Here is a 15,391-nt window from a genome sequence, read left to right on the forward strand (position 1 = left end):
TGATTTACAGACAAAAAAATACTAGTTGTGGTGATGGGTAGTAGATGGCGTTGATGTAGATGATTGGTAGTTGAGGTTCGGTGTAGTGATGGAGACAGAGAGTTGTAAAATAGGTGCTCTCCCGCATTTTAGATGCGTAAATGTAGATGCATTTTATTTTCTTTACAACTATAATTATTTATACACACGAGTTAGTAATAATAAACTAAATCACGTAGTATTGTCATAGTATTTGTACACACACTCTTTGAGGATACATGCAAAGAAATTGAAAATGATGTGTATAAATAATTATAGTTGTGAAGAAAATAAAAGACATCTCTGTCATAACTTATTTTTGCTACTAGAAATCCCCCCTGTGTCTCGCTGTAGTGTGGAGGGGAACGGCCGAAATAGGAGATGCGAAATGAAAGGGTATAACCAGGATTCACTTTTAAATTCTTTTAAGGATTTAGAAGTATGTTTTATAATTCTGAGTATTAAAACAACTAATTTAAAAGAAATGGATACCATAAAAATCTCCCCTTAATTAAAAAAAAAAAAAATGCAAATATGAGAAACTGGCTAAAGGGGTGGGTAATCAACATAATCACTCGACCACGGCAGTTCCCATCAGCAGAGAACAAACTATTTGAGAAGAGATTATTATGGGAAATAAATTAGATAAAATGCTTACCAGAGAGAGAGAGAGAGAGAGAGAGAGAGAGAGAGAGAGAGAGAGAGAATTACTCCTATCATTGGATATTGTGTTGCAATGTGACAGCGAAACATGAAATAATTGATGACTTTTTTTTTTTTTCTGGAAAAACATTTTCTTGTTTTTCAGAAACAAGGTAGTAGATGATGGGATATTAACACACACCCAGCAGCTGTCGTAAGTTAAATAAGATCGGTGAAATTGTTTTGTTCCACGCCTGCGTGCGTATATGTATATATATACACACCTACAGCCATACATATTCTGCCAAGTTTATAACCGTTATCAAGTGTAGACTACGTTATATTGTTGGTAACGATGGCCAGCCCTATGAACGTCCTGTTTGTTGTAGTGTTCATTGCAATTTTCAACTATGGTGAGTTGATTTCTATAATATAGTGATGTTACCAGTTTTTTTTTATTTGTTTATTTTGGGCTAAGTATTCTTTTTCGATATGATTGGAATTCATCAAATATGAATGTCGTCATATGTTCTGGTTAGAATTTAATAATATCTATTTTTGTAATGAAAATTCTAAACCAATAAACAAATTGAAACATTTTTTTTTTGAATTATGTGTTGAAACAACCACGTGATATATGCTTTTGCTATGAGCATAGATATTTTGTTGCACTGCAATAGGAAATTTATATAATGCTACATAATTAATAAATATATATATATAATCTCATTACATAATTTATTCTTTTATTAGTAAATAGAATGTTTTAATTTTCTTTTATAACTTTCTTGATATAAAGTTTTTATAGTAAACACACCTTTTTATTATATTAATGTCTATTTTATTTGAAATGCGAAAATTAACTCCCAAGTTATTGGAGATCAGGAAGAATCGATCGACAGTGAGATGCCCATATAGGGTAAGGATGGCAATGCTGAACCAATGAAGTTTAACTGAGGTTCGCTGTTGCTGTTATCCTGGGTAAATGAGTTCGCTCTCTTAGGTTTTGCCCTAAGGGAGCACTTTGAGTCTCCGGGGAAAGTGTTCTCCGGCAGGGCCCGCTGAGGGGTTCTTGTCGGTGAATTATTTTCCTCGGAATTTGAGCGGTTCTGCTCAGGAGTCGGGGAGCCCATCGGGGTGCTAGGATGGGGCGGCCGACACTGAGTGGAGCCAACGCTGAGCGGTTCTGCTTAAACGGGGAGCCCGTCGGGGTGCTTGGACGGGGCGGCCGTCAATGAGTGGAACCAACGCTGAGAAATGGGCGGTCTTTCGCCCACTATGGCCCCCCCACCCCCCCCCCCCCCCACCCCCCCCCCCCCCCACCCCCCCCCCCCCCCACCCCCCCCCCCCCCCACCCCCCCCCCCCCCCACCCCCCCCCCCCCCCACCCCCCCCCCCCCCCACCCCCCCCCCCCCCCACCCCCCCCCCCCCCCACCCCCCCCCCCCCCCACCCCCCCCCCCCCCCACCCCCCCCCCCCCCCACCCCCCCCCCCCCCCACCCCCCCCCCCCCCCACCCCCCCCCCCCCCCACCCCCCCCCCCCCCCACCCCCCCCCCCCCCCACCCCCCCCCCCCCCCACCCCCCCCCCCCCCCACCCCCCCCCCCCCCCACCCCCCCCCCCCCCCACCCCCCCCCCCCCCCACCCCCCCCCCCCCCCACCCCCCCCCCCCCCCACCCCCCCCCCCCCCCACCCCCCCCCCCCCCCACCCCCCCCCCCCCCCACCCCCCCCCCCCCCCACCCCCCCCCCCCCCCACCCCCCCCCCCCCCCACCCCCCCCCCCCACTCTTTTTTTCCTCTCACTGTTCGCTTACCTTCTCTTCCTCCCCCCCCCATCCCATACTCACGCAATCCGACTGGCATTAGCCAATGAAAAAACATTTTTCGCTATTCAAACACTTCTCGCGCGTTATAAGATCCTTACAACAATGAAAACAAGTAGGAAAATTAAATATTTTAATATGAATAACCACCTTTTATTATGAACAGCGTAATTTGGACCCCATTATGTAAAAGGTTTGCTCCACATTTAAAACTTAGCACATAATAATGAAGCTGAAATTTAGATTACCAAGGCACTGAATAACGTCTTCATCTTCTTTCATCAGTAGGAGATAAAATGAAAATGATCATGAAATCTCAATATGTTACAAATACACCAATTGAAAAGATAAATCCAGCTGACAATGGTCAGTTTTTAGACATAGAAAATGTATATCTAGGGGCGAGCCCTTCTAATGTGTTTAGATATGAGTGAAGTTCCAGAAAGAGACATAAGACACTTCAAGGTGAAATGTTTGTCCTTCTGTGTTGAGTTCTGTAGCCAAGTTTTCAAACGAATAAATTTCAAAGATCCAGTATTAAAAGTTTAGCGATGCTGAATCCTGAAATGTGCAAATCAGACTGTTTTTACAGTATAATGCCACTTGCTGTAAATTTTTCTAACGTTATTGAAGAAAATGGTTATGAAGAGCTTGATAGAGAGTGGCAAATATTGAAGACTGTAGAAGCGTTGAAAAAGGTCAAGAATTCATCGTTTTTGGGGAATAAAGATTAGAAATGAAAAATGCTGTAGACGAACAAATGATTCCTAATTTAGCAACGTTAGTTAAAGCTGTACTAGGCCTCCCTCATTCATCGACAGCAACTGAAAGAAAATTTTCAGCAGGGAAAATAAGTTAGAATAAAATAAGAAATCAACTCCAAACTCCCTTGATGAATGGACTCCTTTTGACAAAAGAAAAATTGAAACATTCATCAGCTACAGATTTTACTATTTCTGAAGAGTTAATTAATTTAGCAAAATCTGCTAAAAATAATTAATAAATACTTCCAGTGTTGTTCTTGTGAGTGGTAACCCCTGTCTATATGTAAATAGCATATTAAATAACTGAAAATTTAATGTTACATAGAAATCTAGTACTCCCCCCCCCCCAGATTTAATACCTTTTTTTCCTGCATAAGTAATTAATAGAAAAATCCAGTAAAAAGAGGAAGAATAGTTGTTAACAATATTCAATATTAATGTATCGCTATCGAAGAAAGAATCTAGGCACTGGTAAGGTATTAATATTTTACTGTTGAATTGGCGTTTTTTTTTTTTTTTTTTTTTTTTTTGCTCTTCTCTTGTTACGGTGGTGAGCCAGTTCGCATTCCTAAATTTCACAGCCATTTATCATTCCTAAGTCGCAAACGTCCCTTAAAGGATCTTAAAATATTTCACACGTAGACGATGAAATTGAAGAATAGAGTGTGTGTCGAGGGAGGGTTGTGAGAACCCTTTCTAGACGAACAAATGCCACATGGCCCTCTACTGCGAGTTGTATCTTTGATAGCACCCAAGGGAACCAAAACAGAAATGCTCAAACACCCGCATTTGAATCCTTCTGGGATGAAACCCCATTCACAGAATACGTCATTAACAAATGATGACTTGTTTTTATTGAAAAAAAAATAACATAAATGAACATTTAATACTCAAATCACAAAATTCTCTAATTAAATGCAAAACTACACTATGATCAAAAATATCCGAAACTCTTGCGCATCTTAATTCTTATTCGGCTTTAATCGAGTCGACGTTCCAATTCACTCCACAGGAGTTCATGAGGTCGAAATCAGCGCTCTGTGTATGCCAGTCAAGTTCTTCGACATCCATCTCATTGAACCATTCTTGTGCAGACATCGCTTGGCAGACGGGCTGTTCCATAAAGTTGGAAGCACGGTGTTGCCTGGAATATTATAGGCTGCAGTGTTGGGAATCTCCATCAATGAGACTAAGGGATCTAGCCTGAACCATGAAAAACGTCACTGATCATTATGTCTCTTCTACCACCAAACCAACGGGCTGTCACATAGGACGCATGATTCATCACTTCAGAACGCTAAACACTGCTCCAGAATCCAATGGCGGCGAGCATTACACCACTCTACCCAACGCTTGGTGTTCTTGTTGATTAGACGGGTGTGACAGCGTAGTAATGAAAATCCCCTTTTTTTTTAGTTGAACAGAAGTGGTGCGCTTTAGTACTGCGACCCCCCTCTCTTATTTAACATGGCCACTAGGTCACGATTGTGCAGTTGTTGCTCCGATGTATTTCCACTTCACAGTATCATCACTTACTGTTGATCGGGGATGCTCAGCAGGGCAGACATTTCCCGAATTGAGCTGTTGTAAAGTTGGCATCTGTAGCAGCACTTCGGAAGGTACCGACTTCTTCCAATTTTATTGTTAATGTTTGTTAATGTATGAAGATTGCAAAACCATGTGCTTCCTTTAACAACCCCTGTATGAGCCATGGTTGTGATGTATACACTGAGTTAAGTTTGCGTTAGGAAATCCACTTCCTAATTTACATATTCTGACCGATAACGAAGTACCACGTGATATAATGTCACGTGTGGCTACTATAAATGGACCCACTTATCCTCTGTACGTAATCAGCAAACGTTTGCCGATAATGTGGAAATGAAAAGGATGTAAATAAATTTGGCCGCGGACAGAGCAGATGCCAGTATTTCGGAAACAGCCGCACTTATTCGTTGTCCCCGTATTGGATTAACAATGAACAGACATCCAGCAGAGGGGCTCACATTGGTCAGCTATGCATGGTTGATCCTACAGGTGAGCGTCGGGTGTCATGACTGATATCTCAGCAACGACGTGCAGCAGTTACCAAGCTCACCCACCAGTGCAACAGCGGGGAAGTTCGACTCATTTCCACATTATGCGTCGTTCCTTCCTTCTGCTGGTGTTCCACAGCCGGAGATAAACAATGGCATCCATGATGACGGCCAAGGAACGTGGACAATGGGTCCTTGACAGATGGAAGAAAATTGTCTCGAGTGACGAGTCCCATTTCCTGCTGCACCACGCTGATGGACTGGTTTGCATTTGGTACAAAGGGCATGGAACCCTGTCCCCCTGTTCCATATGGGGTTCAACAGGCCAGTGGATTTGGTGTTATAATCTGGGGAGCTTTTTCCTGACACGCCCTAGGTCCGTTGATCATCATTCCAAAAACACTGTATGGAGAACGCTGCAGGGACCAGTTAACCAACCATCTCCATCCAATCTGCAGGAGGTATGCGCCGACCACAGTGCCATCTTTCAATAGGACAACGGACCTTGTCATCAGGCTCGTACACCGAGTGGTTGGAGGAACACGACAACGAATTCGCCACACTGTCTTGACTCCCCCCCCCCCTAACTCCCCTGACCGTAACTTAATTGAACATGTGTGGGATATGAACGAATGAAAGATGTTGGACATCTTGAGGAATCTATTCCTAGACGTCTGCTGCGACCCGTGAGTGCACAGTTAGGTGGATCAACGCGTTATTAGGTGGGTGTTGCAAAGCTATCTCCGTGTACAGTCGTATCCACTACTACGAAAGCGCGAGCGTATATATTTTTGATCTGGTGGATGTATGCATTCTTTACATTATATGTGAATTGACTTTTTGAAAAATTTTAACAGGATTTGGTGTCACTAAGGTTAACGTACGATACACTATTAGAATTGGCGATGACAAAGAAACTGCTACTGGCTTATCGACGGTTTTCACGGTAGAGGATGGTACCACTTTCTTTAAAGTCATGGAACAAGCTCAGCAAGAGAATCCAACAGACTACGGGTGAGTAGCGGATAAATTTCATTATTTCTTTCTCTCTCTCTGTCTTGTATCTTTCTTAAGCGGAGATGCTTAGGATATCCCAATAGTCCTTTAAACTGTATTCTGATAATACAAAAAAATCGATTTAACTGTGAATGCGCGTGTCGCTTGTCTTTCATGGCGTCTGTATTATTTATATTTAAGAGCTTTTTCTTTGCCTCTTTCTAAACCAGGTTTAAGTACATTCAATACGACTTCGGAGCCTACATAACGGAAATTGGAGGCGTCAAAGAGGACCCTGTCAACCATAAATATTGGATGATTTACAAGGAGGATCCTGCCACTGGAAAAGAAAGCATGACACCTGTCGGTGAGTAGTAAGAACTAATCATTTGGTAATTAACAATTTCATTTTAAATTTTATTCTTATCTTATAATTATTCAAATGAAGTCTTTAATAATTTTTTTTTTAAAATCCCCCCAATGACTGAATAGGTAAAAATGTAATTTTTTTTTTTTTTTATTCGATTTTTGCAGGTGTTAGCCAAATCATCGTTCATGAAGGCGAACACTATATTTTCTGGTACCAAACTGTAAACATGTAATTTGAACTATTCCCTGATACCTTTATTTGTATAAACTACTGAAATAAATGGATTTTTACCTCCTCAACTCGTATTGGCTTAATATTATTATTGTACAATAGTCAAATCGGGTACTTCATGTTTTTATTAGGAGATGGCGCCACATGTTTGTTTACAAATACAAACCAATAGTAAAATCAAAAATACCAGCTTTTAAAGATACGGCTTTTACGAATGAAGTAAAAAGAAAGAATTAAGCATAGTACAAAATCTAATCCTAAAGGACCTAGGCGAGATCTTTTAGCTCTCTAGGAAGCTGAGGAGAGGGGGTGGGGCTGACAAACTTCATCTTCAACCAGTAACAGATAGCTGGCCCAAAATATCAACGATTTTGATTAGAATCCGGTAAGTTGGTATGGCAGACAGCTTCCGCCATCTGGTGGTTCCTAATGCTAACAATATATATTATCATCTGAAATATAATGCATTCTACGCAACGACCGATTTTCTTCCATTACGGGTTTAAAATCTGGAGGAACACTAACTGAGAGCACCACAGATTGACACACTCAGGAACTGGTCTAAGAAAGGTTTAGATAACGTTCTTGTATTCAACGATTAGAATCGAACTCAGAATGGTCTTTTCTTGGGACAGCTTTATGGCACTAACGGACACGTCGTTTCCACAAGGATAGACAGGCATTAAGTGAATAAGCAAAAAAGCTAAAATTAGAAATATAAAGGGGAGAACATATGGAGTGTGTGTGTGTGTGTGTGTGTGTGTGTGTGTGTGTGTGTGTGTGTGTGTGTGTGTGTGTGTGTGTACATGGAGTATTTTCATGACTAGGTTATCGAACAACCTATACATACAAGTAGCCTAGTTGGGAAGATAATTAAAGTGCAAATTTTGTTTTCTTACTCTATAATATTGATTAATCAAGTATATAATCTTTTTTTAATTTAGAGTAAGATTTTTTAAAACTGTGATATATAGTGATTTTTATAGAAAAAAACCAATACACCTTTTTGCTTCTTGTATATTGAATATATGATTTTTGAATTGATTTAAACTTCCGTGGCAACTGAAATGGTTAATCGACCGTGAGGTGCAGTGATTAATACCCTTGGAGGGTAATGCTGTAGCCAATGTAGCCAATGAAGTTCTGACTGAGGCTTAGCTATTGCTGTTACACTCTTGCCGTGATCAGAGTTTTAATAATAGCTCAATAGCACCTTGTCCACACACTGTCTTCTACAGATAACGGGGGAGATCAAAAGCATTCTTGCTTCGCCCCTTTAAGCCAGTCCTTATAAGGACTTCAATGACTGATGATGGGAGAAAAAAAGAATCCCTGGGAGGGTAATGGATGGCAATGCTGTAGCCAATGAAGTTCTCACTGAGGCTGGGCTATTGCTGTTACCCTCCTGCCATGATCAGAGCTTTATAGCTCAATAACACCTTATCTTTACACTGTCCTCTACCGATAACGGGGAAGATGAAAGCATTCTTGCTTCGCCCCTTTAAGCCAGTCCTTATAAGGACTTCAGTGACTGGAATGGCCTTCCCATTAGTTCAGTTGTTTAGTCTGAAAGCCCCCACTAAGGTTTCTACCTGATCTCGGAAAAGAAATGCAGGCCTGTCGTCCCTAGGGGGGGGGGGGGGTTGTTTGCCGACTCGCCGAAGGAAGGCCTAGGTCGGTGACAATATGACAGCATTTGCTTCTGGTTGTGCTGGGCTGAAGTTCCGGTTGGTGACTGGGCGGAGAGCAGAGATTCATAAGAGATCCAGTTTTTTTGAAGCTATTTCAAGAGTGATCTATATAGATGCGAGTTTGAATCCAGCCATGTTATCCACTGGCTGGCAAAAACCAAATTTGAATGTAAAAAAAACAAAACAAACTTTCTTTTCAATTCCCTAAAGATCTATCTGATTTTCAGATCTCACCACAAATATTAAAATTTCTTCTGCACAAAATCATTAGCACTTGGTTTTCTTTTATTAGAAGTGATATTGCCCAGGAACATTAAGCTGCACTAGTTTGTTTGTCTTTCAAGTTCACTCACTGGCAATACTTAATCCGAAAAAATAGGGAAAATTCTAAACAAGTAGATATAACGAAATTAAAAATACACACAGTTGATAAAATTTACTTTAGAAACCATAGCCACGAGATGAATGTTTTAGATACAAGTATAAATATTTGAAGATATTATTTATTCTTAATGAATATATTAAACTTTTGTATATAATTATTAGTTAATTTATTTCTTGAATTAAATTAAAAATGTATTATTTCTCTACTCTTATAATTTCCTTTATATAGAGTTTTTGTAATAGACACCCTTTCACTTTATTGATGTCTTCCTTTATTTAGCTAATGAATACGAGCTAACGCAACTAAGATAACGTTAGTTTATATAGACTGGCCTATATATTCTTGTGTGTGGGGTGGGGGAAGTATGACATTGTTTCATAAACAAATCCGGAAAAAATATGTCGGTTTTTTTGACGAACTTTTATAGCTATATTCACTATAAAAGCCAAAGGATTCTGTGTGTGAAGGAGCATTCTTTTCGTGACCTTAGCCTGTAGTATGCCGTAAATAGACTGGATTGAAATCTCCGTATAAAATAAAGGTGGGAGTCTAATAATTAGTACAAAAATATAATGGAAAGTACACAATTTTCGCATTCCTAAAATCCGAAAGTTTTCGGATTTTAGGAATGCAAAAATTTTAGGAATTTTCTGATTTTTAGCATTCCCAAGTTGAAAACATCATCCACTTAAAAGATTATGAAGGATCTTAAAATATTTCAGACGCTAGACGATGAAAGTGAAGTAGAATATCATATCAGTGTGTGTTTGTAGATGAGAGAGAGAGGATTGCGAGAGAATGTATGGGCTAAGCGTAACCCTTACAAGATAAATGAATGCCACATGGCCCTGCGTTATGAGTTATGTCTTTAATAGCGCCCAAGAGGATTAAAATTGAAGAGCTACAAACACACGCATTTGAATCACTATATATAGTAATGTTGTAAACATTCTGTTTGCAGAATACGTCATTAACAAATTATCACGAATAAAACATAAAAATACCGGAAAGGAGAATGATGTGAAAAACTGTCTTAAGTTTAAAATGACATTTCACGCAAAAATAAAATAAAATTTGACATCATAAATAGTCAAATGTGATAGTTCTGTTTCTGTCAAAAGATGGCGCCACACGTTTGTTTACATTTGATAACAACGTTAACATTCAATATTGTTCAAAAACTACTTTATTCATTTGTATCAACAACTGACACGTTAATGTAACATTATAAAAATAAATTTACACTTGGACGAACTTTACAAAACTGCAAGTAGACACGAAATCATTTGTTAACTACACTGCAACCCATTTTCACAAGCAATAAAATATAACAGAAATGAACTGAAGGCTGATTGAAGTTAGCACTACTTTTCACGAATCTGTTGCACCCGTCATCATTACAAAGGCGATGACAAACCACAATGTGAACACCTTCTTCCCCAACGCCTTCTTCACACTCTTCACTTGGAGTGTCCACTGAGCTACAGGTACGCATAAGACGAATGAGTTCACCTGATGAAATCGACAGAAAAAGGAGAGAAACGAAACAAAAAAAAAAAAAATTAATTAATTTTTAAAATTATTTTTAAAGATAATGTTGCATAAATAATTACAGGTGTAAATAGGATATTTATAAACGATATAATTTAATTTTTTGTCAAAAGATGGCAGCAGAATTGCATTTCATATCTTTTGTGAGACAACTGAATCTTTGAATATTTTAAATTACTAAAGATTTTAAATACAAATAATAATCTATTTCTTTATATAAAATAATATTCTTTGTTGTATGATACTGAAGAAATTAACTAATAAAAATGAAACAAAAATTAACGAATAGTAATAAAGAAACACCTGTTATTATTTTATATAATAATGTTCTTAAGTTTTCTGCTCGAAAAATTGTTGGTTATTGCAATCGAGCATGATAACCATTTGATGTTTCTACAAGTTTTTCTTATCCATGTAATTATACTGCCGTTAAAATAACATTAATGTAATCATGTTGATGATATTTTTAATGTTATAAACTATGATAACAAAATAGTTTAACATTCTTTCAAAAGATGGCATTACAAACTTTGTTCATCCATTTATCAGCTTAATGCAAAACATGGTAATCGAAAATTATAGAGGAAATCCACCTCTACAATGTAATTGTGGAGGTGAATTTCCTATATTTTGTAAGGAGAAAAAAAATATGTGAACACGGATTGAACTTTGCTGAAGATTCGGCAGCTAGTAACTGCACAGCTGCCATTATCTGGTTATGCATCGTGGTCTAGTTATGTAATCTAGTTCTCGCAAATGTTCACGGAACTTGTAAACCGTATGGCATTGTGCGGTATTCGGTTGTCCGTATGCTTTTATTGATATAAATAAATAAAATAAAGTATACTGTCAATTTATAAAACTCTCAATATATATAATTACCCATAAATATAAAAGTACTTATGGATGACATGGGAAATAAATCCTGCACTATCATTGGTCCATTTGATAATATGCCATGTCACGTGTTCTGTTAATTATTTTGTATTCGCGGTCAGTTTTTGTTTTTGTTAAAATGGTTGTCCTGTTGAAAAACAACTGGTTTTTCAACAAAAATTAGTCTTGATAACCTCCATTATAAGAAAAAACACAAGATTTTAATTTTTCAGAGAACTATTAGGCGATAGAATATTTTTAGACTATTTTCCAACTGATCACATGATATTTCTTTAGCACCATTTTTTTTCATTGAAGGAGAAAAAAAAACGCAACAACGGCCTGCAGATGGCTCCCTCTGTCATCAGACCTCATTTGGTTAGGTTAATTCTTACAGTCTTCTAAACAACACAACAATGTATAACAATAATGGTTTTCAGGGACGAATAAACACGTGTTTTTATTTTGTTTGTTGCTTGTTAGTCAATTGTGTTGATTATATTGTTTAAGAGATATTTCTCTTTATTTTAATATCTAACGTAGTTTTGAACTCTTTATTCAAATGTTGAGGCCAAAAGCTTTGGAAGGAAGTAGCGATGTGTCTATTTATCTTTTTTTCTTTCTTTCTTAATAATAAACTAAATCCCAAATGAACATCCTTGCAATAATTCTGACTGTGAGGATTTTAAGTTCTGAATTTCCTTGCGATAGTGAAGGAAGTGTTGAGACTGCCCACATTTCCTTGACAGAGGAAGCGATCCTGTTAAAAAGCGATATCTGATTTCATCACCTTAAACATGATAAACGTCAGTTTTTCTTCCGTAGAGTGAGCGGAAACGGGCGAGCCACGTGAGGTCAAAGACAGTAAAACACCCTAATTAGGACATGTGCGGTACATGAAAAGAAGAGAAAGAAAAAAAATCTGTTTTTTTTTTTGTTGTTGTTTTCTTTGAAAGGGATCTTATTTGGAGGACGCAAAACTAACCCCTTAACATCGTCATTGTAGTAACAGTCCTAAAAGTGACGTCATTTTGCGCATGCGTGCTAAGGACACAATCACAACTGTTGTTCGTATATACGTTGAGAAATGGAAATGTTGGCTTACCTTCAGACGTTTTTTCTTCGAGTACAAAACACGATCTCATGTCTGTCCCATTGCACATTTGAGGAGGAGGAGGCGTTTCCACACACAGTGGGGTTTCCTCGGAAAAACATTGGACACACCTGATGGCCAAAGCTAGTAAAAATAACAACAGAAATACAGAATTATAAACAATTAGTAAAGTCAATTGTTGTTGTTGGACAACAATGCTATGCAATCAGCAAAAGTTCAGAATAGCCACATTTATGAAAGCGTTACTATGACAACAAATGACGTCATCATGCGTACTCTATCTGCGTCTTGGGAATACTAGAATTTACAAAACAGGGTTGGTAAATATAATGATCCAAACTTAATGACTGCTGGTAGGGAGATGTCCCGAATAAGTAATTGTGCTTTTATCGCTGTTGAAGAGACGGCAACACCCGTTGGGAGTTTATAACGTGTAGCCTTGACTGGAATTGCTCAGAATCTCAGGGTTGCCAAAAATCCAACTCATGTAGTTGTTTACAGTAAGTGGAATTCCCTTTCCTATGGAATTTCCATCAATTAACACCATAAAACTTAAATGGATCTGCATCGGAAATATAAAGAATATTAAACAAAAAAAAAAAAAAAAAAAGAAAGACGGGTATACTACATTATAGAAACACAATTTATTTTTTTAATGGTTGATGAGAGAAAAGCTATACTTCAGCAATGAATTTAGCAACAATTTATGATAAATATAACCAAAGAATCCGATCACAGTGGATTGGATGCATAAGGACTTTTAAGTTGTCCGGTTTAATAAAAATCGGAATGTGTTGATCAATGGTAAACATCCAAATACCAAAATTTCACCGAAATTTGTCAAATGGTTAAATACATAAAATATGCCATATATGGACAAGATATGTCTCTAAGCCTGTCTTAATGGGATGTGCTCTTTATTATAAAGAAACATTGGGAAAGAAACGAATATAAATAATTAAAAAAAACCCAGATTGATTCCTCCTCTTTATATCTTCTAGTTGTTTACTTTGAAAACTTGTTTTCAAGTTTGTTGGACTATCCTTAACGCGCGCTATAAAAATAAGCGATTTAACGTGTAAATCATCAGGTACAAAGGTCCTTATTTTTTCTCCTATTCTTCTCCATGGACAACAAAGGAAAAAAACGAAACCTTAAATATAAATTGGAGCATCTTCTAATATCGATTTCTGTTCTACAAGGTGCTACTACCTTTAATAATGGAGACAAATACTATATAAGTCTTTTATATAGAATTTAAGATGTTAGAAACGGAGTATCCTAAACTACATTAAGATGTAGTGTAGGAATCTCCAGGATTCTGGCTAGTAAAATACAAAAAAAAAAAAAAAAAAAAACTATTATGAAAGCATTATAAATATATATATTAACAAGCTTCAATTACTAGTCTAATAAATAAAGAGACGTCACAAAACGAACACGCTAGTAGATCCACTCCATTAACTAATATTGGAAAACTGCTCAGGGGAGCTTAAAATTTAATTATTTGGGTCTCTCTGTGCTTGTATCTTAGTTCTGACTCAAAACTAGCTTCTGAAAAAAAGAAAAACAGATGTATATAATACTTTAGAGCCCTATACGGTCGGTCTTTAATAAATAAATGTAGAATAGGTAGCAATTGATAACTGCTAACAATTAAAATCGGTCTAGCAATTGTTAACATATAGAGTAAGCTTAGACAACAAATGGCTAGACCGATTTTAACAGCAGCCATTTGTTGTCTAAGCTTACTCTATATGTTAACAATTGCTAGACCGATTTTAATTGTTAGCAGTTATCAATTGCTACCTATTCTACACGATAGAAGCTATCAACTGACAAGTCTATTCTTCGTATTGGTTACATGCGTAATGGCTACAATAATAGCTGGATGTCTATACAATAAGTTTATAAAGAATCTAAATGACGTACTTTTAAAATCTTGGTAATTTTTCTTACCTTTATGTATGGTGAGGCACATCCAGGATACGAGCATCGACACAACTAGTTCTTGCTGATGAACCCGCATGATTCCTCATCCGAGCCTTTGCTGTCCGAAACGGGCCAATGCGAGCTACAACACTACAAAGAACGGCAAGTACGAAAGACTTCACCTGGAGAGAAATATCCCCGACTTGGACGGTCTAATCTTGGTTACATTGGTGACGTAAACGTCGAGGAAGAGTCAGAGGAGGAGGAGGAGGAGGGGGGGGGGGAGAACTGAGTGTCCGCACGTGCTGAACGCGAGCGTTGGTCTTGTGGCAAACCCAAGAAGCGCTACGTCAAATTTGCCAGACGGGGGGGGGGATTGTCGCCTTAATTAAGTGGGTAAACTCATTCAGAGAAAGGCTTGACCGAAATGCTACAGGTTTACTACGCGTATGTCACGTGGTTTTTTTAAACTCTGGGTCACGTGCTAATCTGCTAATTGAAGCTTCTTCACTCGCGCGGACACTGACAAGTTCCAGACAGGCACATGTGCTTTTTTTTTTTTTTTGGGCCGTATTCGACCGTTGCATGTGACACGCCACCCATCATGTGTGCCCACACAAAGCCTGCATTGTTGAAAGGACACTGGCAAACTGTTTGTTGTAAACACGTGGTTTGATTTGCGAGTGTTAAGTTGTAACTTAAAAAGGCGTCTTTTTGTAATAATTTACTTAAAGTTGGCAGGTTTTTTTTTTTGGGGGGGGGGGTTGGTCGCCACTATTGGTACAAAAACAGAGAATCATTTATTATCCATCGAATACTATATTTGAAATCAGACAAATGAAATCTTTTCTTTTGCACTTAACATCAACAAAATCGAGATGCAACGACTTGATGGCCTCTGTTCCCCTTAGATTGTACAATTATATCTTGATGAAAAAGGCTATTTTAGTTTTCCTACTCTGTA

General features: G+C 38.3%; 2 protein-coding genes across 2 annotated transcripts; one reads left to right on the top strand and one right to left on the bottom strand.

Moving 5' to 3' along the window:
* The first annotated feature begins 847 nt into the window (after positions 1-847).
* On the top strand, positions 848-6,946 carry LOC150096332 (uncharacterized protein CG3556-like). The gene is made up of 4 exons (XM_090409531.1): positions 848-1,073; positions 6,139-6,295; positions 6,508-6,644; positions 6,812-6,946. The coding sequence occupies exons 1-4, from the start codon at positions 1,016-1,018 to the stop codon at positions 6,877-6,879; spliced, it is 420 nt and encodes a 139-aa protein (XP_090265657.1). The 5' UTR covers positions 848-1,015; the 3' UTR covers positions 6,880-6,946.
* Positions 6,947-10,136: 3,190 nt separating this feature from the next.
* On the bottom strand, positions 10,137-14,664 carry LOC150096333 (uncharacterized). Its single transcript, XM_090409465.1, has 3 exons — positions 14,455-14,664; positions 12,487-12,618; positions 10,137-10,466 (listed from the first exon to the last, which is right to left on the bottom strand). Exons 1-3 carry the CDS (start codon positions 14,522-14,524, stop codon positions 10,237-10,239), a joined length of 432 nt encoding a protein of 143 aa, XP_090265591.1. The 5' UTR covers positions 14,525-14,664; the 3' UTR covers positions 10,137-10,236.
* Positions 14,665-15,391: the final 727 nt, after the last annotated feature.

The sequence above is a fragment of the Typopeltis vanoorti genome, chromosome 19, assembly GCF_054136105.1.
Source record: "Typopeltis vanoorti isolate ZY-2024b chromosome 19, IOZ_Tvanoo_1.0, whole genome shotgun sequence".
NCBI classification, from domain to species: domain Eukaryota; kingdom Metazoa; phylum Arthropoda; class Arachnida; order Uropygi; family Thelyphonidae; genus Typopeltis; species Typopeltis vanoorti.